At 36.3% G+C, this 25,491-nt stretch overlaps 2 protein-coding genes and 1 pseudogene across 2 annotated transcripts; 1 reads left to right on the top strand and 2 right to left on the bottom strand.

Annotated features, from left to right (window-relative positions):
- Window positions 1-4,071: 4,071 nt before the first annotated feature.
- LOC116145516 lies at window positions 4,072-7,198 on the bottom strand (annotated as a pseudogene).
- Window positions 7,199-9,013: 1,815 nt separating this feature from the next.
- LOC116145560 (lysine-specific demethylase JMJ25) lies at window positions 9,014-16,306 on the top strand. The gene is given in 13 exon segments (XM_031431011.1): window positions 9,014-9,957; window positions 10,037-10,173; window positions 10,825-10,930; window positions 11,024-11,156; window positions 11,259-11,322; window positions 11,421-12,171; window positions 12,914-13,243; window positions 13,661-14,137; window positions 14,221-14,293; window positions 14,373-14,458; window positions 14,876-14,995; window positions 15,101-15,168; window positions 15,632-16,306. Coding segments are annotated over 13 exon segments (3,087 nt in total). The 5' UTR covers window positions 9,014-9,333; the 3' UTR covers window positions 15,750-16,306.
- Window positions 16,307-19,504: 3,198 nt separating this feature from the next.
- Window positions 19,505-23,400, bottom strand: LOC116145580 (probable serine/threonine-protein kinase abkC). The gene is made up of 5 exons (XM_031431035.1): window positions 23,187-23,400; window positions 21,556-22,873; window positions 20,692-20,961; window positions 20,144-20,299; window positions 19,505-19,738 (listed from the first exon to the last, which is right to left on the bottom strand). The coding sequence occupies exons 1-5, from the start codon at window positions 23,192-23,194 to the stop codon at window positions 19,619-19,621; spliced, it is 1,872 nt and encodes a 623-aa protein (XP_031286895.1). The 5' UTR covers window positions 23,195-23,400; the 3' UTR covers window positions 19,505-19,618.
- Between the last annotated feature and the right edge of the window lie 2,091 nt (window positions 23,401-25,491).

The raw sequence follows: 25,491 nt of genomic DNA, 5'->3' as shown, positions 1-25,491 counted from the left end.
AAGTGGTTTTATTATCAACTCTAATTTAGTGTTAGATATTTAGTTCAAATTGCTAAAACTTTTGATCAATATAGATATGATAACATTTTAGTGAAATTGTTTCAAGTATGGAAGAAAAATATAAGAGATATTGGTTAGATATTCCATTCTTATATGGATTAGGTCTTTTTCTAGATCCTAGGTTTAAATTATCCGTAGTTAACGGTGTAATTACTGAGTTAGGCTATTATTTAGGACATGATTATACGTCTATTTGACTGACTTTAAACACAAATTGGATAGGCCTTTTTCTTTATATGAGAACAGATACAATGGAAGTAGAAGTGGAACATCTAGGAGAGGTGATCAGGACTTGATGTAGCCCCCCTCAATGGTCGAGCAAGTGGCATATGTGGACGTGGTGGAAGCTCCAGCTCCAGCTCGTACATAATAGACCAAATGAGATGACTCGTACCTACAGTGGACTTAGAGTGGGCATTTGGATCGGGCCCAAAAGCAACTCCAATAACGGTCATTCGGAGGACCGGTCCTAGGAGGCTAGTCCCAAAATGGGACTAGGCCTAAGGAGGGGGCCCGGGCTTGGGCCCAAATTTTTTTACCTTTTATCATTTAGCTTTGTAAATTATATAAACCCCCTAAAAAGTATAAATTATAAGGACTAAAACAAAATTTATAAAATTTATTAAAAAAAAAAAAATTTAACCGTTGGCTCCAACGGTCAACTGACACCAACGGTATTTTATATAATTATAAGTTTTTTTTTCATTTTCACCCCCACAACTACACTATAAATAACCCTAAAACCTTTAATTTTTTCACACCAATCAATCTCTCATTCTTTCATTCTCTCAATCTCTCTACTCCAAATCTCCATACATTTCTCATTCAATTTATATTTATAATTTATTTATATTATTCAATTTTTTTCTATTTTTTCAATATCATCATAATTTCATATTATTATTTAATTTCTTTTCATTTAATTATTATTATTTTATCTAAATTTATAATGTCTCCCAAAGGTTTTACGTTCCATCCACCGAAGAAATTGAAGCCTTCAATCCATTTTCACCATTCCTCCAGAGTGTGCAGCTGTAATTCCGCAACCACATTCGGTCGGGACGAGGTGTAGCCAAACACATGTGAGCTGCGATTCAACGGGCACGGACTAGCCAACCCCCCCGACCGTCAAAGAGGGTCGTGTCCGATGTCTGGCGATACTTCACCAAATCAAAACGGCCAAAGACAAATGGAGAGGGGGAAGAATCGTGTGAGATATGTAATTTATGTGGAAACCATTATTGGCTGAGAAAGAGACTTCGACGATGCGACGACACGTAGAGAAGAAGCATCCCCAATAAATGCATCTTCAAGCGGATCAGGTAGACAAATTCAAACTCAATTAATTTTAATCCACAATCCTAACTCTCTCAAATGGCAATACAATATACATGTTGCATGAGAGGAAATAGCAAGATATAGTTGCTACTGACTCTCCATTATTTATCTGAAAATACTTTTTTTGTTAATGGTTAAAACTGTATTTTGTCTAGCATATACCCCTGTTAGTAGAACTACAAGTAGAAAAGATATACTAAAACTTTATAACAAAATAAATAATAAACTTAAAAACGAATTTCAAATTTAGGAATATATCTATTGCACTTACTCAACATATGGGTTGTAGATCAAAACCGATTTTTATACATGTTATAGTACATTCTTAGATTATAATGGGGTTTACAACAAAAATTGATAGGGTTTTAAACCATTTATGAAAACATAGTGCTGAAACTTTTATTTACAATTCTTGAAGTTTTGCAAGAATATTTATTAACTGATAGAGTTGTAGCGCTAACGCTTGATAATGCAGCTGCTGCTAACACCGCGGCAATATCTTTATTTGAAAAGAAATTGGATCGCTTGGTGAAGGCAAATTTTATCACCAAGAGTGCTTGTCACATCATCAATTTGATAGTTAAAGCAGGTTTAGATGCTATACATCAAAGATGGAGAGGGTGCGTAGAGCTATCGGATTTATCGTCGGCGGTAGCAATAAAAGATGGTAGGAGTAGTCAAAATTGTAAGCAGATGACCCACCGATTCGACTTTAGTTATGTACAGACATGCCTATCCGTTGGAACCTACCTACTTGATGTTGGAAAAAGCTTTGCCAACCGCGAAACAAATTGCAGATTTCGTCAACCGAAGAAACTATCCAGAGGAAGTGTCAATATGATGATGGGCGGTTTGTGAACTTTTTTATTCATTCTTAAAATTTTTATGATGTGTACTAATAACATTAAGTGGTATTTATTATCCAACTAATTTAGTGTTAGATATTTAGTTCAAATTGTTAAAACTTTGATCAATTAGATATGATGACAATTTTAGTGAAATTGTTTCAAGTATGAAGAAAAATATAAGAGATATGGTTAGATATTCCATTCTTATAGTATTAAGCCTTTTCTAGATCATAGGTTTAAATTATCCGTAGTTAACGGTGTAATTACTGAGGACCATATTTAGGACATGATTATACGTCTTATTTGACTGACTTAAACACAAATTGGATAGACTTTTTTCTTTATATTAGAACAATACAATGGAAGTATAAGTGGAAGTGAAAGTGGAACGTCTAGGAGAGGCGATCAGGCCCTGATGTAGCCCCCCCTCAAGGATCGAGCAGTGGGCGTATGTGGGACGTGCAGAAGCTCAGCTGTAGCTCCAGCTCGTACTACATAGACCAAATGAGATGACTCGCTACCTACAGGTGGACTTGACCTTTATGACGATGAAGGAGCAACTTGACATGGATATTCTTCAATTGGAACCAACAAGAAAGTCAATTCCCCATTATATCCCAAATGACACGTGACATTTATCTGTGCCGATTTCTACAATTGCATCAGAGTTAACATTTCAACGAGTGGTCGCGATTGTTGAAGACAGAGATGTTCTTAACCGATGAGATGATTGAAGTGATAACGTGTTTACGGGATTTGACTCATGCAGAAAGAAGACTACAACAGCACCCTGAGATCCTGAACTACTCAAACTCTTTAGGAATACAGATTGATAATGTAACTAGTATGACGATGAAATTGAAGATGAATAATTAATAAAAAAATTATTAATTGTTAGTTGGAAATGTGATGTGTGAAATGTGAATATTATATTATGTAAAAATTAAAATTAACTATTATTTATTATTTTTAAAATTAATTAAATTTTTAGAAACTTACTAATCAACCTCTAAAAATACTAAAACCCCTATAAAATTTCGTTTTGCCCCCAAAATTAAAAAAATTGAGGGGGAGAAAATAAAATTATCAAAACCCAGGGATGGTCTGCCATGGGACTGGTCCTAGCCATGGGACTAGACCGACCAAGCCTAAGGCCTAGTCCGAGTCCTGATTTTTCTCATGGACCTGAGACCGATCCAGGCCCATGAGTGACTGGTCCATTGGACCAGTCCCAAGGAACCAGTCCAAACAGGCCCACGCCTAGGCCAGCAGGGACCGATCCCTTGCCCAACTCTACATGGAAACATTCTCTTTCAAATCATTAAACTGATGAGTTGTCCCATAGACTTCTTATATTCAATTCAACTCAAACAATTGTCTGATCACCAAACATTTATCATGGACACAATAAACTTTCATATATAGTTGAAGGGAACATAAAAACAAGCCCTTATACTTTCATAATTTTGGGGCTCTATCGAGCTTGAGAGCAAGAAAGTGCATACTGTACACAAAAAAACTTGAAAGAATAGAATGTCAAACAATTTATTTGTCTTTTGTTGTCCACCCCCACTGTTTCGCCTGAGAATCGTGAGGCTAAGATATAAAACAATGGTTTGTGGGAAAAATGGAATAAATACAGAAGAACAAAATTTTTCATATTTGAAAAAGGCTCAATTTTGAAGGGAACACCCACCCCCCCCCCCCCCAAAAAAAAAAAAAAAAAAAAATACTAAGACACTTGTCTCATTTCCTGGGACTGGTTACTATAATGTCTAGCACTATCAAAATGTTTCAGTGGAACAAGCAACAGACAAAAACGATCTTATGGGGCCATCAGTCCATCGATTGTGTAAGAAAGAGACTTGCCCAATCAGCTTTCAGTAGCAAAGTTGTAATGTGTCCATGACATTATACCCAGGATCAAGCTTCCGCTGCCAACCCTGAAAAAATAAAAACAAGCAACAAAGCAAACAAAATTAAATTCACTATATGACATTGATCTTAAACATGTCTACGCCAATTCAGCTACTCAAGTATATTAATTATATATCACCTCTTAGGCTATTTCTAATACATTCGACACAACTGACATTTTCATAATTATATTTCCTCAAAAGAGGAATACATGACATTTGTAATGAATACACACGAGGATAAAGGAAATTATATAGAATGAAAACATAAATGGTGAGAGGGCGATAGAAAGACAAAGGTTAAGGTTCCCAATCCAGTAATTCAAATGTTTAAAACGCATAGGAGGTCAAGGTCCTCCAATGACCTTTTCTTTCTGACTGTTCAACACCTAATTGATAAAGGCAAAAATGTAAGAGCACAATTACCTCAAGAACCAAGTTGTGACCATCACAGTGCACACATTTCCATCAATATTCACTCTATGGCGCGAACTTTTTGAGTAATTGTTGCATGCACTCAGCAGGGTGGACTAAATCACCTTCTGGAGTACCCCAGAAAGCAAAAGCCTCTTCCACTTCCTGTCAACACAGGATGTCAAAAGCTATACAAATAAAATGGAATGGAGATCAAATACAATTAAAACATCAATGGCATGCATCAACAGAACAACTTTAACAAAGTTTAGATTTCTTAAAGAGTCAAATGCCTGAATATGATTAGTGCTCTCTATTTCTTGTACAGTAATCATCATAGGCAACCATGAGAAAATATAATTAGGTAAAAACAAATACACCTAAGAGTTATGAACAGTAACAAACAGGAACATTTTGTAAAATTTTGGTGCTTTGATATACAATAAGATAGAAAATCTTGCAAATTTGAAACCATTCGACACAACCAACAGAAATCCTAATCAGAATTATTCACATCAAAGTAAATAAGTCATGATCCGATAATAACCTCAATAAAAGCTTTGGATCTGGGCAGTTCTGTTGCTTTGACAATTTGAGCGTGCGCTCTGCAGCAGTGCGGCCAATCTCGGAGTGCAACAGCCTTAAAAAATTCCAATAAAATTACTCGATCACTCTTAGAAAGTTCAGCAGTCATGCCTACATCAAGGAAAAAGAATGAGGCTTTGATCTAAAGAGCCGTTTTTAGAAGAGTTGCTTTGAGCCACCCGTACAAGAATATTTCCAGGATGCATGTCAGCATGATAATAAAATTGTCCACCTGAAACACAACAATTACAATGTCTTGAAATACAGAATAACACTAAATGTCTAACTTATAATTAATAAACAAAACGCCAAGCACAGGAAAAGAAATCATGTAATCAATAAATCAGTGTTATTGTGACAAAGAAAAAGAGAAAGCTCACAATGGATTGAAGAAAAAAATACAACCCTGATATTCATCCAGAATCATTGTGAGAAACCATGTAGAATGCACATATCAAGTTCTTTTTTAACATAGAAAGGAAAAATACTTCCAAGCAGGTTCAGTGATTGATAGAAAGACCAAAGCTGTGTTAACAACTTTTTCAGTGAGGTGAAAATTGATTTCTATTAGGGTGCTGAATGAAATTCAGCAGAGCAACAATTACATTGGGTATAACATAGAGGCCTAGCTCACTAGAATACTATATTTTCAACTTGAACATATTGTAAATTCAATTCATCTACAATATTAACTCAATTGAAAGTTAACAACATAATAGACAATAATCAAGCATAAAGTAGACCAAAAGAAAATTAGCAACTGAAAAGTCATAATCACATCAAATGTAAATATAATAACTATATCAAGAAATGGTACCAGGAGCATCTTCAAAAGTGCATGAGTCCCGATGTGAGCAAGCGCAGTTTTAATCCGAGTATGTCCCTCAAAGTTCACTCAACATAGTGTGGACACTTTCCCCTTGCTCATAGCTTTCCACCAGAACAGCAGGATGCACAAGGGGATAACTGGCCTAGGAAAAGAAACATCCTTCCATCTTCGGAAATTATAAATAAAGCGGCTCAAATGGGCAGCTTCCTGGCAAGGTCAACTTGAGACATCATGAAAACTGCAAATTGCTGAACACTCTCATCCAACCTTAGCCACTTCACAGCAGGAATGAATGTGGATATCTTGGCTGCCAAGTTAATTATTACAAAATCTCCTAATGATTCACCAACACCGGATGTCTAACCTTACAGCAACTACTATAGGCTTCACCTTTTGACCAGGGTACACGAAATCTCAAAGAAGCCCGATGGACTTGAGCATAACTACCAGATGCTACAGTGCCTCTTCAAAAACTATCAAAAATTTCAGAAAGCTTTCGACCAAATGCTTTTCAATAGTCTTTTAGAATACGCAAAGCTATGCTCAGGAGCTTTTGTATGAAGCTCTGAAAGCTGGTGCATAAAATCTCTAGGAAAGAGATCTGGCCGTGTAGCTGCCCATGACCCATTTAATGAATGCTGGACCTGCTTTTTCCAGGGTTTTAAGAACAACATTGAAGCCACCATTGCCTAAATGGGGTCCACAAACAATCAGCGAAAGGTGCCATCATTATGCTGGTGAGAATAATAATATCAAGATAGAAGGTCCTCACAAGCAGAATAACACCTCTACGGCTGAATATAGAAATGAAGTGACAAATGCATGCCCATCTGTGCACGCATGTACAAAGCATTTTCCGAAGGGTAATGCTCGGTCTCCGGAGGACACTCTCTGTGCCCATGCTAGCTGACCAGATGTGAAGGCAAATATACAGGTACAACAAGGGAGTGAACGTGTCAAAGCCAAGCTGACTGCTGGACGATCACTATTATACAGGGAAAAATCTGTTCACCAGAACCTTCATGTAAAAGCTTCTCCAAGCAGTTAGTGCTCGAGGGTCACAGTACTACTTGCAGAGGCAACTGATAAATTCCTGGCAAGCAACTCCTACAAAAAGCTCTTCGGATTTATACACGGGTGCCTCCCCTACGAAAACCATAAAATCTGTACTGCGAGACGCACGTAACCAAACCGAAATACAGCTCCATAATTCCTTATCTGATGGAAACTCCTTGCTTCGAAACAATACAATGGGCAGCTCTCCGAATATTCGGAATGTCAAAATCTAATCCCAACAGTCGCACAACTCAATTATAGTTTACAAAAAAAGGCCAAATTCAATTAAGTTAAATTACTTCGCGTCCTCTTAGCTTTCAATTATTATTTAAACTCTAAATAAAAATACTAACTACTAGCAGCTTAAGGTGAAAAAATCAATAATTAAAGATAAAATAACCAAAAAGTTGTTGTAATATGATATTGACAATCTCATATATAAAAAGGACTGACAATTTTGGTAGACTATAAAATAAGAAATGTGAAAAACCTATGCAGTACAAAGGCTTATAGTACAATTAACCAGTACAGGTCTCATGCCAATTTAATTAAAAAATAACCAACATTCAAGAGGAGGAAAGCTCTTCCAACATAGCGTTGAATTGGTGAAGAGATGTGGTAGTACAATCATCTCTGTACTACATTTCATCACCTCGTTTAATATATTTTCAGCAGATGCACTAAGATTTCTGGATCTAATGCAATTGATATAAGCATTTTAGATTAATTCCTATTTCCCAGATTGAAAAACATCATTGAGTGCAGCGTTGATGAATTAATCCCTACAGTTGGGGGCTTCCTGCTGTTGTTGTTGGATAATTTCAGCGGCGCTGCACTCAATCATGTTTTTCGCTCTTTTGGGACTGTTCCAACAAATTAACATCACAGGTTTGCTCTCTTATTCTTTTTATTTCCTCTTTAGAAACTTTCATTCTCTTTCCCTTGCTCATGACAGAACAGTCCAAATATTTATTTTATTATGTTGATTTTCTTTTTCCAGACCCTGATGAAAGCAGCTTTGGAGATTTTTAAAGTGGGGGAAAATTTCAGTTCATTTCCATGGCATAGGGAACACAAAATAAAATTGCAGCATTTTGTCTAACATCTATGATACGTGTAACCATTTGTGTTTATTTAATTCTTTCAGACAAGTCATTATGATCCCAGACAGTCTATCACCATTCACCACTGGCCTTTGCAGCTTTGCCCTTGGATAGTCACTGCCAAACTGGGCCACTATAGTGTATCCATGTATAATACAGAATTGGAAGCAGAGATGAATGGGCCCTGGAATGCTGCGAAGGCTTTTCTGCACAGTTTGATTTAGGTTCTCGAGAAAAAGGAGATAGGCAGAGGCTTAAAAAATCTGGCACCACTTTTTGCATCAAGAAGATTTAAGATCCTTTCACAACATTAAAACAATTGTCCCTTGTGTCAAATTTAAATGACTAGAAGATTTATGCACCACGTGATTCTCCATTGTTTACACTGGGTTCACATTCTTATCTCTTACATATGTAAATGGTTACTTGAAAATAATATTTCAAGAGTTTTCGATTATGCATATCTGGCATAGTCCAGATTTTAGTGCAAAAAATAAAACTGCAGATAAATCATATATATCCCAGGATCAAAAAGCTTATGTATTTAGCAAAATGTAATGAATCTTGAACCCTGTAAATGATTCTCATCTCTAATAATCCAACAAATTAAATATGCACACCAGAGAGAAACAATATGCCAAATATTTAATCCTATCAAAAAAATTAATGCCAGATTTCAAGGGACTGATTATCTCCTGCCAAATATAACTAAAACATTTAACCAAATTTCGTTGTATCAAAATCTCATATTCCAATTTTGGCATATAGGAATTCAAAAAGATTAAGATAAAAATAAAATAATTATGTTGCTGCAAAAAGTTGTCTGATATAAATATATCAGAAACAGAAACATAGTAAAACGCATCTTATTTCCAGAAGGCCTACAACCAAACAGTCCTCGAAATCGTGGCGATTGCTGGATCTTCATTTGCCACCACATTGAACAATTCGAGACCAAATTGGACTCAATCTCTGTCAATAATTACGGAGTATGCCACTATCGCTTCGCTTCATTCTACTCAAGTACACCAACTCCTTTCAGTTCTGTCCAAAAAATAAATACTTCCCAAACGCCTCCCCGCCCCTCTCAATAAAAACCCAAACTTCCTCATCACCGACCTAACTTTCTCGAGAAAATTTTACTTTCCGGGAAAATTCCACTACTTTCCCGGCAAATTTTCAAAATGCCAGAAGAAGAAGAGGCGGGAGCTCTGCCGGACCATCTACGGTGTAAGAGAACTGATGGCAGGCAATGGAGGTGCAATCGACGAGTAATGGACGATAAAAAACTCTGTGAAGTTCATCATCTCCAAGGTCGCCACCGTCAGCACCGGCAGAAAGTGCCGGAGTCGCTGAAACTCCAGAGGAAAGGCAAGAAAATCTTCAAGGTTCAACGCAATCCGTTAATTAGGGCACAAAAATTTAAGAAATTGAAGAAAAAGAAGCGAGTGATCGGTGAATCTGAGGCGTTGGATGAAGCCGTGAAGAAAATGAAACTAAAGCGAGGGGATTTACAGTTGGAATTGATAAGAATGGTGTTAAAAAAAGAAGTAGAGAAGCGAAAGAAGCGAAAAGAGTTTGAAGATGGAGATGGAGAGAATTCTGATAATAGTGATAGCGACAGTGACACGGAGTTCACTAGAGCGTTACCCAATGGATTAATGGCGGTTTCTACAATTTATTCTAGTACAAATTCTGACAATGCAGGTACTTCTTGTGCTGTGAAAATTGGTGCCGAGCCAGCAACCGTTAGCAGACGGTGTTTTCGGTCCAAGAACATTGAACCAGTGCCAGTTGGCACATTGCAGGTTGTAATATGATTATATTATAATTACAATGTTTAGTTATTATTTTGGATGTGTTTGTGTAATGAAAATTTGTCTATAGGTTGTGCCATATAAAAGGGATGTTGTGGGTTTGAGAAGGAGGAGGAAGTGCCATTGGTGTAAGAGGAGGAATTCGAGTTTGATAAAGTGTTCAAATTGTCGAAAACTGTTTTTCTGCCTCGATTGTGTAAAAGAACGGTATGAGCTTTTTGTTTCATTTTAGTTTGACCTTTGGGCATGTTATCTATGCATATTTGTTCTTGCATTGCAGTTGACTTTGAAATGTTTTAGTTGTAGCAAAATTAGTTGCTAACATTGGGTCAAGAACTAAAAAATGTGATCATATATCGACTGTATTAAATCAAGCATCCACAACATATTCACTATTACACATGATATGAAGTTTTAGCTTATAAAATAAAACTATCACTGTATCACACTGAGAACTTGAGTGTATAATGTGTTTCACTATGAACTTCAATTGATTAAAATCGAAATCGTGACCACCAACCCAGATGAAAAAAGAAGCCGCATTTCACCAATTGAAGAAAGTATTGATCAAATTTCTTATCCAGATCTACTGAGTTTTGAAAACGATGCTTTTAAGGATCTATTCTTCCATTAGGCCAAACTGGCAATCATTTTCTCAATCTAGCTTTAACAAATGTGTTTGAAGACAATGTTCATAAAGGCAAGTCATGTAATCAGACAATTGCCTCTATGAACAATGCGTTAAATGATTGACGAAATTTATTTTCAATTTTGCTTCATGATTTCATCCTAGCTTTTGCCTTTGAATCTCTTATAGTTGTTTAAAAGTAGTTGTGTCAAATTTATATATGATTTTAGGTATTTTGATACACAAGAAGAGGTTAAGAAGGCATGTCCAGTCTGTCGTGGAACTTGTGGCTGTAAGGCCTGCTCATCAAGTCAATGTAGAGATTTGGAATATAAGGTTAGACTCTTGATATGGCTAGATTGGAAACTATTGTATGCGTAATTTCAGGCTGAGTTCTAATGCTTCAATTTACCACAACTTATGTTTCAGGACTTGTTGAGGGGCAAAAATGAAGTTGACAAAGTTCTGCATTTTCATTATTTTATCTGTATGCTTCTTCCTGTTTTGAAACATATAAATCAAGACCAGAGCATTGAGCTAGAGATAGAGGAAAAAATAAAAGGTATGATAATAATGGTCCCTGCAAATAAACTTCCGAATTCATCGTTTAGTCAAGGAATTTACATGCTGTGGGTTTTTTCTAATGTCTTTCGACATGTGACAGGCCAAAAACCTACTTAAGTTCAGATTAAACAGGCTGAACTTAACCGCAATAAGCAATTTTGTTGGTATGATCCCTGCTGCTGATTTGTTATGACATATTTAGTAAAATTTATGCAATTTATTTGTGTTGGTTTTTTGGTGCATTGTCTGACTTCTGGAGCAGCAATAACTGTCAGACTTCTATAACGGATTTCCATAGAAGATGCACAAATTGTTCCTATATGCTGTGCTTAAGCTGTTGTCGAGATATTCTTCAGGAGAGTGTATCTGGAAGCAATAGATCTCTCATTTGCAAATGCCCAAATATAAAAAAAGCCTGTACATCTGGAGCACAACTTTCAGAAAAGAAGTCTGTTAGCACCTATAAGCAAAGTTATGGAAGCAGAACTTTTGATTCATGTGCATCATTGCTGAGTCGGAAATTTCCTGAGGGTGGTGTTGGTATATCATGCCCACCGATGGAGTTCGGTGGTTGTGGTGATAGCCTCCTTGATTTGAGACGTGTTTTCCCTTTTAGTTGGATCAAAGAGCTGGAATTTAGTGCAGAACAAATAGTTGGCTGCTATGAGTTGCCAGAAACTATAGATATGTCATCACGTTGCTCATTGTGTTCAGAGATAGATGATGAAGCTAATGGAATCAGGCAGCTGCAAAAAGCAGCTACAAGAGAGAATTCACATGATAACTTTTTGTATCACCCGACTGTTATGGATATTCAAGGTGATAAGATTGAACACTTTCAGAAACACTGGGGTAAAGGTCATCCTGTAGTAGTTCGAAATGTACTTCAGGGTACATCAGAGTTGAGTTGGGATCCAATAGTCATGTTCTGCTCTTATCTTAAGAGTAGTGGTCCCAAACCTGGGAACGATGAGGGAGCAACTAATGATTCTGATTGCTTGGACTGGTTTGAGGTTAGTGTGAACTTTTTTTTTTTTTAAAATATTTTTTCAAACATTTATTCTCTCTCTTTCCCCCTTCTACCTGGTTTGTACACTGTACAGACATCTTGTGGGAAAAATGTTAGTTATTATAACATGTGAGCTTTAATTTAATTTTGGATTTTAAGAGGCTCTTACTGAGAAAATTGTTATTGCATTAGTGTCTAAATATTTTCAATAATAGTGGTTCAGACGTCCCTCATGTTCATTGTCTCTGTTCTTTGAGAATGTGACTGCTACTGGCCTTCAAGGAGCTTAGAGAACTCTAGAAAACATAATCCATGATGTCACAATGTAAGCTGCTTGGCAGTGTGTGATATGTAATCATAATAAAGTGGCTCAAGTGTCTATCCACTTGGCAACTTTGTTTTAAGATTCCAGCAGTGAACATGTATTGTTTTCTTTCAGGTCATTTATTGGTTTCATCTATTAGAAAATTAATGTTGAGATTATTTAGTGAGTCATTTCAATATATTTTTTTGGTATCAGAGCACCCGTCTATACACTGTTTATATGGCTGTGTGTACACAATTGTAATCTTCAATCTCTCTCTCTCTCTCTCTCTCTCTCTCTCTCTCTCTCTCTTTATTTTTTTTTCTGGGTGGGGGATGTTTCTCACATATGGACTATCGAATTGAAGGTGTATTTTAGGTTTGCTGTTAGAATCTAAAGTATTTAGTTCTTATGCAAATTAGATTTCTCTTTCGTATGGCAGGTAGAAATTGGTATTAGCCAGTTATTCTTGGGATCCGTTTGGGGACAAAAGCGTGCTAATATGTGTGATGAGAAACTAAAATTGAAGGGTTGGCTTTCTTCTCGTTTATTTCAAGAGCAATTTCCAGATCATTACGCCAAAATCATTCACGCCCTACCTTTTCCAGAATACATGGATCCAGAATCAGGTGTTTTAAATATTGCTTCAAAGTTGCCACAGAAATTGCCAAAGCCTGACCTGGGTCCATGTGTTTATATTTCATATGGCAGCGGTGAGGAACTTGTTCAGGCTGATTCTGTGACAAAATTATGTTATGACTTATGTGATGTGGTACGTGTCATTTTTATTTTTTGTTGTCAATAAGTCAATTATACTCTTAAATGTAAAATCATGAAGTTAACCACCACTGGGTAGCCTGATGGTAAAAAAACCAAAAGAGTTTCATGAGCTTCTAAGTTCGAGTCTCCTTAGACACTAATAGGGGTGGCCATTGGGGTTCTTACCCGGCCAGCAGTTTTAGGGCCCTGGGGAAGTAGTTGAGGTGCACACAACCTGATCCGGACACCCTTGATGATTAAAAAAAAAAAAAAAAAATGAAGTTCATGCTGATGTACATACTCCAAACATGCATTGAGTGACCATCGTGTGACTTGTGAGACATTAACCAACAAGCTTATGGAGGACATGCATAGTTTGAAGGAAGATTCAAGTAATTGATCCCTTCATCCTTTTTTCTTCTTATTCCAGGTTAATATTCTGGCACATACTACTGATGTCCCTGTATCCACGAAGCAGCTTAACAAGATAAGAGAGTTGATGAAAAGGCACAAGGGTCAAGATCAAATGGACTTTGCAGATGTTGCTCCTGAACATAAATCATCATTAAATGGAGAAGACATGGAAGTAGGACTCTGTGATATCGTCAGAGATGATTTAACCAGACGTGAAGCCAATGATTTAAATCTCAAAGATAAAAATATGTCCGAGGATGGAGAATATGATACTGATTCTGATTCCTCAATACCGTGCTGTGGGACTATTCGGAGCTCAAAACCATCAGAGAAAAGAGAGGTTTCTGATTCCAAATACCTTACACAGGATAGAATGGCGGAGACCTGTGGTGCACAGTGGGATGTGTTTCGCAGACAGGATGTTCCAAAGCTTATAGAATACCTCCACAGGCACTCAAATGAGTTCACTCATGGAAATGGCTTTCACAAGCACGTAAGTGAAGAGCAGGATGCCTCGTTTTATCATCTGGAAGGAATTGTTACTGATTTTTTTTTTTTTCTGCGCCTCTACTGCAGGTTGTTCATCCAATTCTTGATCAGCATTTCTTTCTTGACTCAACTCATAAGATGAGGCTAAAGGAGGAGTTTGGTGATTATAACCCTCAATTTGTTTCTTACTACAACCGAAAGTAACTTACTAAAATTTTCTAAACTTTCTCTGTTTCCAGAAATTGAACCATGGACTTTTGAGCAGCATGTTGGAGAAGCTGTCATCATTCCTGCTGGATGTCCCTACCAGATTAAGAATCTTAAGGTAAAAAGTGTAACACTATTTAAATCCACCATTTTAGATATCATAATAATTGACTTTCACAAAATTAAATGGTTGTTATGACGTCTACAATTGATGAATAGGTGAATTCCAGTATTTCATATTTGTTTGTTACTTTCCCCTTTGTCTTTCTTTACAAGTCATGTGCAAAGGATTACGAGTAAATGTGAGCTCTAAATAACCTCAAGATCTCTTGTCGGTAAAATAAAAAATTGTCTGTTAGCAGGGGAAGGGACTAAAGAAGCACACAAAAATTTCATTCAATGGACTCTTAATTTTAGCATGTACTTCTCGTAATTGATTGTGAGAATGCTGTATGATTTCAGTTTCAAGCTCAATAGGGAATTTATCAGCAGTTATGCTTTATTATTTTTTGATCTAATACGTGATGACCTGCAGTCCTGCGTTAATGTGGTTTTGGACTTTGTGTCACCGGAAAGTGTTAGTGACTGCATCCAGTTGATTGGTGAACTTCGACTGCTTCCATATGGCCATAAAGCCAAACCAAACAAACTTGAGGTAAACTTCCAATGAACTAAGTGCAAGTGTCTTTTATTTTCCATGTTTTTGCTCAGGCAAATTGGCTGACAAAATGAAAATGGTTTTACCTTTTTCACAAAGCAGGTTAAGACAATGGCACTTTATGGTATTAGTACAGCAATTAAGGAAATCCGTGAGCTAACACATGCAGAGTAAGTGTAAGTGCCTATAGGATGTAAATTTTTTAACTTCCTGTCTACTTGTTTAGCTCATTCCCTGAAGCATGTCAAAGTAAACAGCATCTAGTTCTGGGTTGTAATTGCCACATTACTTTGACTTGAGTTGCCTACCCCAGAACTGTAAGTTCCATTCTATGGTTTGGGTAACTCCATTCATACTCAAGTACATAATTGGAAATACTGTCAAGAAGGTGAAAATTTTACTGTGAATAGGATCATTTATGTTTATGTATGATGGTTATGGCTTTTGGAGGGCTAACATATTGAAAAGTACTCTTTTAATTAGATCATTGAATTCTACCAGTTTAAGAAAATTCTCAAAACGAGTGTTGGATTCATGAATATTAATTTTGTGCAACTAAGTTACTAGTTATGCATGATGCTTTATGGTAAAAGTACCATGGTGTCTAATAGACACAGTATTTCTACTTCTCAGTCATGACTCACAAGTTGGTATGAGAACTTGGAAGAATACCAGTATATCTGCACTGGAGCATCTTAGAGCAGTTAACAAAGTGAGAGATTCTGATGTGCATCATTATTTGGAATATTAGGAAGTTGTCTGGATTTCAAGTATAGCCTAATAAGAATCTGAGCATTTAAGCCTGATAACGACCTGAAAGGTAGCTCATTTAGAATTTCGTCAGAGCAGCAGCAATGTGGTGCCTGTGGAGTGGAGGTTTACCTTAAAAAGAAGTTATCTGCCTTTAAGTGGAGTATAACCTTAAATCTTTGCTTCATTTAGCAATTAGACAACACTCAACGCCTTACTAGAACAAATGTGGCCCGTGTTTATGGTTGCAATGTTATAATACTAGATCCTTGACAATTTATGGTTCCTCTTGTTTCATTATTGCTTAGCTTTTGCATTGATATCATTTTAAATCTCAGTGATTGAATATCAACCTATAACTACAACTGTGATTTAACTGTTGATTCATATCGCTCCAAGTTTTCTTGCCACTCAAACCCAGCTTGTATAGAATTTGCTTCATACTTCTACTTTATTTTAGTTACTGTAAATCTGGACAGTTAAACTAGTTTCATTGTTCAGAACGGCACGGGTAATTTTTGTAGTATATTTGAGTTTATTATGATCCCGTAAAATATGTAAACAGTGTGAATTCAACCATGATGATCATGTTCTGTTTTGGCTAAATACTTGATTCCTAACAATTATATCCTTGCAGCACATAGTTGTTGAAATAATATATGGTAATATCAGCAAGAAGGGTACAATGAGCGGGATCAATGCTGCATTGCTGAGTTCATTTAGTGACATAAATGATCATTTTGTTTTTCAGCCGGATAACCTGCATTACATAAAACAGCATTTTGCATGCAAAAAATCTGTAACGATTGATCTGCTATTGTAAATAACACAGATCACTTTATCGACCTTGGGCGTTTTTGTTGTGAAATACTGAAAGATTTTATTTTTCTGGAGCAATTATTGTTGTCACTTGGGGATCCTATAATCTCTATTTCAAAACCTGGACTGGACTGGTTGGTCGGACTGGTCCAATTAGGACCCAATAGCCTCTCTGGTCTGGGTTATCATTTTTCACTATTCACAAAATCTCTAATTTGATTATTGGCGAGCGAGGGGTTATCAAGTGTGGGGTTTAGAGGGCTTTTGTAGAGTAGAGGCTGGTGGTTCAAAGGATGGTGTAAGATTGAATTTTGGACATCGAAATAAGTCGGAATTTGGTCAGAAAATTCAACCTAATATGCGAGTTACGATCGGCAAACGGGGGGTTACTAAGTGTCGGGGTTAGAGGGGTTTTGTGGAGTGGAGGCTGGTGGTTTAGGTGGTGGTGTTTGATTGAATTTTGGACGTCGGAATCAATCATAATTTGGTTGGAAAAATCAATCCAATCGTGGCGGTATACATGAGTCACGATCGGCGAACGGGGGGCTACCAAGTTTCAAGGTTAGATCTGTTTTGTAGAGTGGAGGACAGTGATTTAGGTGGTAGTGTTGGATTGAATTTTGGCCATCGGAATCAGTCGAAATTTGGTTGGAAAAGTCAAAACCCAAACAGATAGCAAAGTTGTATTTGCTAGATTTCGAATCTGTAGGGACTAATTCGTATTTTTCAGCGGTGTGTTTGTAAGATTTTATACTTTTTGGATCACCATAAGACTGTCGGTTTTATAGGTCAAACTGGTCAACTTTAGACCCGGTGACTTTACTAGGTCCCTTAACAGGTCAGGTTATAAAACAACGAAAATGATAGAACCACCGAAGGTTGTACACCGAATCTGTGCACCGAATAACGTGACAAAATCCTGATCGTTGATTTATTATCAGTTAATATTAATCAACGATCAGGATTTTGTCACGTCATTCGGTGCATAGATTCGGTGCACAACCTTCTGTTGCTGTTTTATTACTCTTAAAACAATGCCTATAATAAGTCAATTTGGTCACATCAAAGCATGTGTAATTAAGTACAGTTGCTGCGATAACTAGATATGGTTACCGTCTTATTTTCTAGTTTCATCCTGAAAAGATTATAAACTCGAGCTGCTTTACTTGCTGTAGGTTTGACTTTTAAATATAAGATTATACATGGCGATGCTGAACAAAAAAGAGATGAATACAACGTATATGCGGGCTAGTGCTCTTGTGATTTGTGAATCCATCCAATGTAAAGCATTTGTTTATTCTATTTGCAAAGATTAGGTCTTCGTTATCCACGATTGTTCCTTGAATATAAGCATGTATCAATTAAGAATTTCCAAAAGAAAAAAAAAAAGAGTAATCTTTCTACTGTCATATCCACAAGCGCGCAGTTCTTCTTTATATGATATTCCACTGCCTCAAATCGTCAAGAGTAAACAATTTTTATCCACTCAAACAATGGTTTATTAACATTTTTTTTTACGTACAAACTTTTAAAATACCATTTTATTATCTAAATTTATATTCTGTTTTCGATTTCGGCATTGTTGTGACCATAAACCATTACCATTCTCTTCTCCGATCATCACTTAACAAAACTCTTCAAACCCTATTCCTGTCGATTCTATTAATCGTCGACAATAGAACGATTAGATTTTACAGAACCGTCTCTCTCAAGTCAAATTTTGATCAATCCTAACCACTAAGATCTAACCTTTTACCATAAAAAGACTTACCGACCTCCTTTCTTCAAAAGTCTCAATAATCTAGATCGAGTTTGTTTTCTGTTTGTCGTCGAAATATAAATTTTAAGTAATAAAGTGATATTTTAAAAATTTAGGGGTAAAAAAATATCATTAAGCCATTATTTGATTGGAAAAAAGTGGTCAAATCATAATAATAAAAAAATGTGCATAGCACAATCTCTCTTATATATTTGAATCAACCCACAAGCAGAATTGCATCACTTCTGCCACTCGTTAGTATGCCTTAGGATGACTTACAATTATATGAATTCTCGCTCTTAACATAAAACTATCCTCGACAAACCAAGTCAATGTATTTCATGGAAACATTCTCTTTCAAATCATTAAACTGATGAGTTGTCCATAGACTTCTTCATATTCAATTCAACTCAAACAATTTGTCTGATCACCAAACATTTATCATGGACACATATAACTTTCAATATATAGTTGAAGGGAACATAAAAACAAGCCCCTTATACTTTCATAATTTTTGGGGCTCTATCGAGCTTTGAGAGCAAGAAAGTGCATACTGTACACAAAAAACTTGAAAGAATAGAATGTCAAACAATTTATTTGTCTCTTTTGTTGTCCACCCCCACTGTTTCGCCTGAGAATCGTGAGGCTAAGATATAACAACAATGGTTTGTGGGAAAAATGGAATAAATACAGAAGAACAAAATTTTTCATATTTGAAAAAAGGCTCAATTTTGAAGGGAACCNTTCATGGAAACATTCTCTTTCAAATCATTAAACTGATGAGTTGTCCATAGACTTCTTGATATTCAATTCAACTCAAACAATTTGTCTGATCACCAAACATTTATCATGGACACGTAAAACTTTGAATATATAGTTGAAGGGAACATAAAAACAAGCCCCTTATACTTTCATAATTTTTGGGGCTCTATTGAGCTTTGTGAGCAAGAAAGTGCATACTGTACACAAAAAACTTGAAAGAATAGAATGTCAAACAATTTATTTGTCTCTTTTGTTGTCCACCCCCACTGTTTCGCCTGAGAATCGTGAGGCTAAGATATAACAACAATGGTTTGTGGGAAAAATGGAATAAATACAGAAGAACAAAATTTTTCATATTTGAAAAAAGGCTCAATTTTGAAGGGAACACCGCCCCGCCCCCCCCCCCCCAAAGAAAAAAAAAAAAAAAAAAAAATACTAAGACACTTGTCTCATTTCCTGGGACTGGTATACTATAATGTCTTAGCACTATCAAAATTGTTTCAGTGGACAAGCAACAGACAAAAACGATCTTATGGGGCCATCAGTCCATCGATTGTGTAAGAAAGAGACTTTGCCCAATCAGCTTTCAGTAGCAAAGTTTGTAATGTGTCCATTACATTATACCCAGGATCAAGCTTCCGCTGCCAACCCTGAAAAAATAAAACAAGCAACAAAGCATACAAAATTAAATTCACTATATGACATTGATCTTAAACATGTCTACGCCAATTCAGCTACTCAAGTATATATAATTATATATTCACCTCTTAGGCTATTTCTAATATCATTCGATCCACACTTGACATTTTCATAATTATATTTTCCTCAAAAAGAGAATACATGACATTTGTAATGAATACACACGAGGATAAAGGAAATTATATAGAATGAAAACATAAATGGTGAGAGGGCGATAGAAAGACAAAGGTTAAGGTTCCCAATCCAGTAATTCAAATGTTTAAAACGCATAGGAGGTCAAGGTCCTCCAATGACCTTTTCTTTCTTGACTGTTCAACACCTAATTGATAAAGGCAAAAATGTAAGAGCACAATTACCTCAAGAACCAAAGTTGTGACCATCACAGTGCACACATTTCCATCAATATTCACTCTATGGCGCCGAACTTTTTCGAGTAATTGTTGCATGCACTCAGCAGGGTGGACTAAATCACCTTCTGGAGTACCCCAGAAAGCAAAAGCCTCTTCCACTTCCTGTCAACACAGTATGTCAAAAGCTATACAAATAAAATGGAATGGAGATCAAATACAATTAAAACATCAATGGCATGCATCCAACAGAACAACTTTTAACAAAGTTTAGATTTTTAAAAGAGTCAAATGCCTGAATATGATATAGTGCTCTCTATTTCTTGTACAGCAATCATCATAGGCAACCATGAGAAACATATAATTTAGGTAAAAACAAATACACCTAATGAGTTATGAACAGTAACAAACAGGAACATTTTGTAAAATTTTTGGTGCATTGATATAAATTAAGATAGAAAAATCTTGCAAATTTGAAACCATTGCGCACAACCAACAGATAATCCTAATCAGAATTATTCACATCAAAGTAAATAAGTCATGATCCTGATAATAACCTCAATAAAAGCTTTTGGATCTGGGCAGTTCTGTTGCTTTGACAATTTGAGCGTGCGCTCTGCAGCAGTGCGGCCATCTCGGCGTGCAACAGCCTTAAAAAATTCCAATAAATTTACTCGATCACTCTTAGAAAGTTCAGCAGTCATGCCTACATCAAGGAAAATGAGATGAGGCTTTGATCTAAAGAGCCGTTTCTTAGAAGAGTTGCTTTGAGCCACCCGTACAAGAATATTTCCAGGATGCATGTCAGCATGAATAAAATTGTCCACCTGAAACACAACATTACAATGTCTTGAAATACAGATATAACACTAAATGTCTAACTTATAATTAATAACAAAAACGCCAAGCACAGGAAAAGAAATCATGTAATCAATTAAATCAGTGTTATTGTGACAAAGAAAAAAGAGAAAGCTCACAATGGATTGAAGAAAAATACAACCCTGATATTCATCCAGATATCATTGTGAGAAACCATGTAGAATGCACATATCAAGTTCTTTTTTAACATAGAAAGGAAAAATACTTCCAAGCAGGTTCAGTGATTTGATAGAAAGACCAATAGCTGTGTTAACAACTTTTTCAGTGAGGTGAAAGATTGATTTCTATTAGGGTGCTGAATGAAATTCAGCAGAGCAACAATTACTTGGGTATAACTAGAGGCCTAGCTCACTCAGAATACTATATTTTCAACTTGAACATATTGTAAATTCAATTCATCTACAATATTAACTCAATTGAAAAGTTAACAACATAAATAGACATATAATCAAGCATAAAGTAGACCAAAAAGAAAATTAGCAACTGAAAAGTCATAATCACATCATAATGTAAATATAAATAACTTATTCAAGAAATGGTACCAGGAGCATCTTCAAAAGTGCATGAGTCCCGATGTGAGCAAGCGCAGTTTTAATCCTAGTATGTCCCTCAAGTTCATCAACATAGTGTGAGACACTTTCCCCTTGCTCATAGCTTTCCACCAGAACAGCAGGATGCACAAGGGGATACACTGGCCTAGGAAAAGAAACATCCTTCCATCTTCGGAAATTATAAATAAAGCGGCTCAAATGGGCAGCTTCCCTGGCAAGGTCAACTTGAGACATCATGAAAACTGCAAATTGCTGAACACTCTCATCCAACCTTAGCCACTTCACAGCAGGAATGAATGTGGATATCTTGGCTGCCAAGTTAATTATTACAAAATCTCTCCTAATTGATTCACCAACACCAGGATGTCTAACCTTTACAGCAACTACTATAGGCTTCACCTTTTGACCAGGGTACCGAAATCTCAAAGAAGCCCGATGGACTTGAGCTATACTACCAGATGCTACAGGTGCCTCTTCAAAACTATCAAAAATTTCAGAAAGCTTTCGACCAAATGCTTTTTCAATAGTCTTTTTAGAATACGCAAAGCTATGCTCAGGAGCTTTTGTATGAAGCTCTGAAAGCTTGTTGCATAAATCTCTAGGAAAGAGATCTGGCCGTGTAGCTGCCCATTGACCCCATTTAATGAATGCTGGACCTGCTTTTTCCAGGGTTTTAAGAACAACATGAAGCCACCATTGCCTAAACTGGGGTCCCAAACAATCAGCGAAAGGTGCCATCATTATGCTGGGTGAGAATAATATCATAAGATAGAAGGTCCTCACAAGCAGAATAACACCTTCTACGGCTGAATATAGAAATGAGGTGACAAATGCATGCCCATCTTGTGCACGCATGTACAAAGCATTTTCCGAAGGGTAATGCTCGGTCTCCGGAGACACTCTCTGTGCCCATGCTAGCTGACCAGATGTGAAGGCAAATATACCAGGTACAACAAGGGGTGAACGTGTCAAAGCCAAGCTGACTGCTTGGACGATCCTACTTATACAGGGAAAAATCTGTTCACCAGAACCTTCATGTAAAAGCTTTCTCCAAGCAGTTAGTGCTCGATGGGTCACAGTACTACTTGCAGAGGCAACTGATAAATTCCTGGCAATGCAACTCCTACAAAAAAGCTCTTCGGTATTATACACGGAGTGCCCTCCCCTACGAAACCCATAAAATCTGTACTGGGACGCACGTAACCCAACCGTAACTACAGCTCCATAATTCCTTATTTCTGAATGGAAACTCCTCTGCTTCGAAACAATACACTGGGCAGCTCTCCGAAGATTTCGGAATGTCAAAATCCTACATCCCAACAGTCACACAACTCAAATATAGTTTGCAAAACAAGGCCAAATTCAATTAAGTTAAATTACCTTCGCGTCTCTTAGCTTCAAATTATTATTTTAAATCTCATAAAATAAACTACTAACTACTAGCAGCTTAAGGTGAAAAAAATCAATAATTAAAGATAAAATAACCCAAAAAAAAAAAAAAAAGTGCAAAGCAAGAATAAAACCGCAGTCATAATTCACGATTAACGTCAGAATCAGATAATTGAGTCAACTAGAAAATAGAAAACCCTAAACGATAGGAGAGAGTAGTAAGGCCGACAGACCTGAACATGGCGATCCTGTGACACGATAACTGGAAGAGGCTAACGTGCGCTTGTGCTGAATAATATTGGTAGTTCTTGACAGCATTTTTCTATCATTGATTCTTGTTTTGTGTTTTAGATCATGGTGTTTGGTTTTCGTTGTGTCAGTAATTTGTATGTGTGTTTTTCGTAGTTTGTTTAAGCGCTGCCAATTGACCTAGCGGCGCAGGGAGAGTCGGCGAGAGAGAGGGAAATTACTGAACACGCATTATGGGCCGTGGAGTCGTTCAATTTTGAATGGCTGTTTGGGTTAGGCCCACTGTTGCTTTGCTTGGTTCCCTTGGGCTTTCGGCTGTTCTTCTTTTTTTACATACTAGATTTTTTAGCGTGTTTATTTTATTATTTAGAATAGTATTTATAAAAAAAATAAAATTGAGTTGTTATTACGAGGTGAGGTATGATTTATTAATTAATAAAAAAACCTCCTAAATTTGTTAATTTGTTAATTTATTCAACACTCTAACAATAAAAAGTTTATAAATTAGCAAAAATACCCTCATCCATTCACATTTGTTAGATTCTGACCATACCCCCAACAATAAAAATTTTATAAATTAACAAAAACACTCTCACCCACCCATATTTGTCAGATTTCGACAACTTTTCAACAATGGTAATGGTCAGAATCTAACAAATGTTGGTGGGTGAGGGTTTTTTTGGTCAATTTATAATTTTTTTTTTATTAAAGGTATGTAGTTAAATTAACAAACCTATAGAAGTTTAAAAACATAAGAGAATTTCAATATTTCATCTCTAGCAGTCACAGACATTGTATTTAATGATGTTCGTCACATTAGACACATTCAATAATTATATCATTGGGTATATGAATTGTGAAGAATTTAATTTTTATTTCAAAATTATTTTATTATCTAAACGTGCATAAATTATCTTATTGCAAGCAAAAAAATGTACTAGAATAATTTATTTTGCAATAATTTCCCAAATTATACATATTTTTCAAAAAAATTATTAAGGACATCCTAGAACATCCTTAATTTTATTTGTCACCAATTATTTAAAAAAAAAAAATCAAAATAACCTTTAAATTGTTTTTTTTTAAGTGAATAAAAATTAAAAAATTAAAAATTAATAGTAATTATTACTGTAAATAAACATTTTCATTTTTAATTAAAAACTTAAAACATAAAATAAAATAAAATAAAGGCAAGCTTTCGTGTACCTTTAGAATTCCTTAAGAGAGAGAGGAAGAGAAGAAGGGTTGGTGTTGAGGAACCTTCCCATTTCCCCGCTAACCTTTCTGTTTCCGCATCAACCCTCTCAATTTTCCCCATTTTCTTTCTTTATTCCTTTTGCTCTGATTTTGATCTCGTCCTCATGGCCACCACCGAAAACAAAAACTTCAATGCCAAATTGGTAAGCTTTTCGTAATTTTGACTTGTTTCATTTCTTTATTTTGGTTGATTCTTAGATGGGTCTGGGTCAATTGTTTGGCATTTTGTTTTGATGATTTTTTTTGTGGTTTTTTAGACGAATTTTGATCTGGGTTTGTTTTAATTTTTCAGAATTATGATCGAAATTCTGCATGTTCTGATGTGGGTTTACTTTGTAAATTGGTATCGATTGTTTGTGCTTAATTTTGATGGAAAAATTTGATGTGGGTTTGCTTTGAAATTTAATTTTGATTCAGCAAAATTCATATATCAATTATGTTTATGTAGACGTAAAAATCTACCTGTACGAAAAGGGGGTCTGATTCCATGAGGATGAGGCCACTAGCGATCTGCTATACCTACACACGTAGAAAAATACACGCGTGAAGCGAACGGGAAACACTAGGGTGGTGTTTGCCGTAGGCACTCCGATGCTCAAGTCAGCAAGGCTGAAAAGCTAATATAGTGAGGGCTTGGGAGTAAGAGATTACCGGAAGTCTAGTCGAGGACTGTGACTACGGCGGTGAAGTGAAGCTCTCAAGTGAGAGCTTCGGGTGTGAAAGTGTAATGTCGTGTCCATTGTGAGAGGGCTGGCCTCTACTTATATAGTGACTATCTGGTCTCCCAATCCTGGTGGGAGTAGGAATCCTAATGTGACTCTGATGCCAACCCTAGAAGAATTATGGTCGTGGTAAGCTGTCTTACCAGTGTCCAGATAGGAAAGTGATTCTGATCAGGAAAGTGATTCTGATCAGGAAAGTAACTTTGAGTAGGAGATTGATCAGGAACAGGAATATGATCAGTGCGCCGTGGACTTGGAACTTGCCTACAGGCCCATGAAGTGAACTCGAACCGGGAGGCCCGTGCCCAGA

The sequence above is a fragment of the Pistacia vera genome, unplaced genomic scaffold, assembly GCF_008641045.1.
Source record: "Pistacia vera cultivar Batoury unplaced genomic scaffold, PisVer_v2 Contig462, whole genome shotgun sequence".
Taxonomy (NCBI): domain Eukaryota; kingdom Viridiplantae; phylum Streptophyta; class Magnoliopsida; order Sapindales; family Anacardiaceae; genus Pistacia; species Pistacia vera.
Note: the sequence above shows the minus strand (reverse complement) of the source record. Positions and strands in the feature narration are given on the sequence as shown.

Bases quoted from the DNA above. Each gene is read 5' to 3' on its own strand.
- LOC116145580 (XM_031431035.1), bottom strand. The intron at 20,300-20,691 runs GTTATTATCAGG...CTGTGTTGACAG, and splicing joins ATCCAAAAGCTTTTATTGAG to GAAGTGGAAGAGGCTTTTGC. The intron at 19,739-20,143 runs GTAATTGTGCTC...TTATTTTTTCAG, and splicing joins TCACAACTTTGGTTCTTGAG to GGTTGGCAGCGGAAGCTTGA.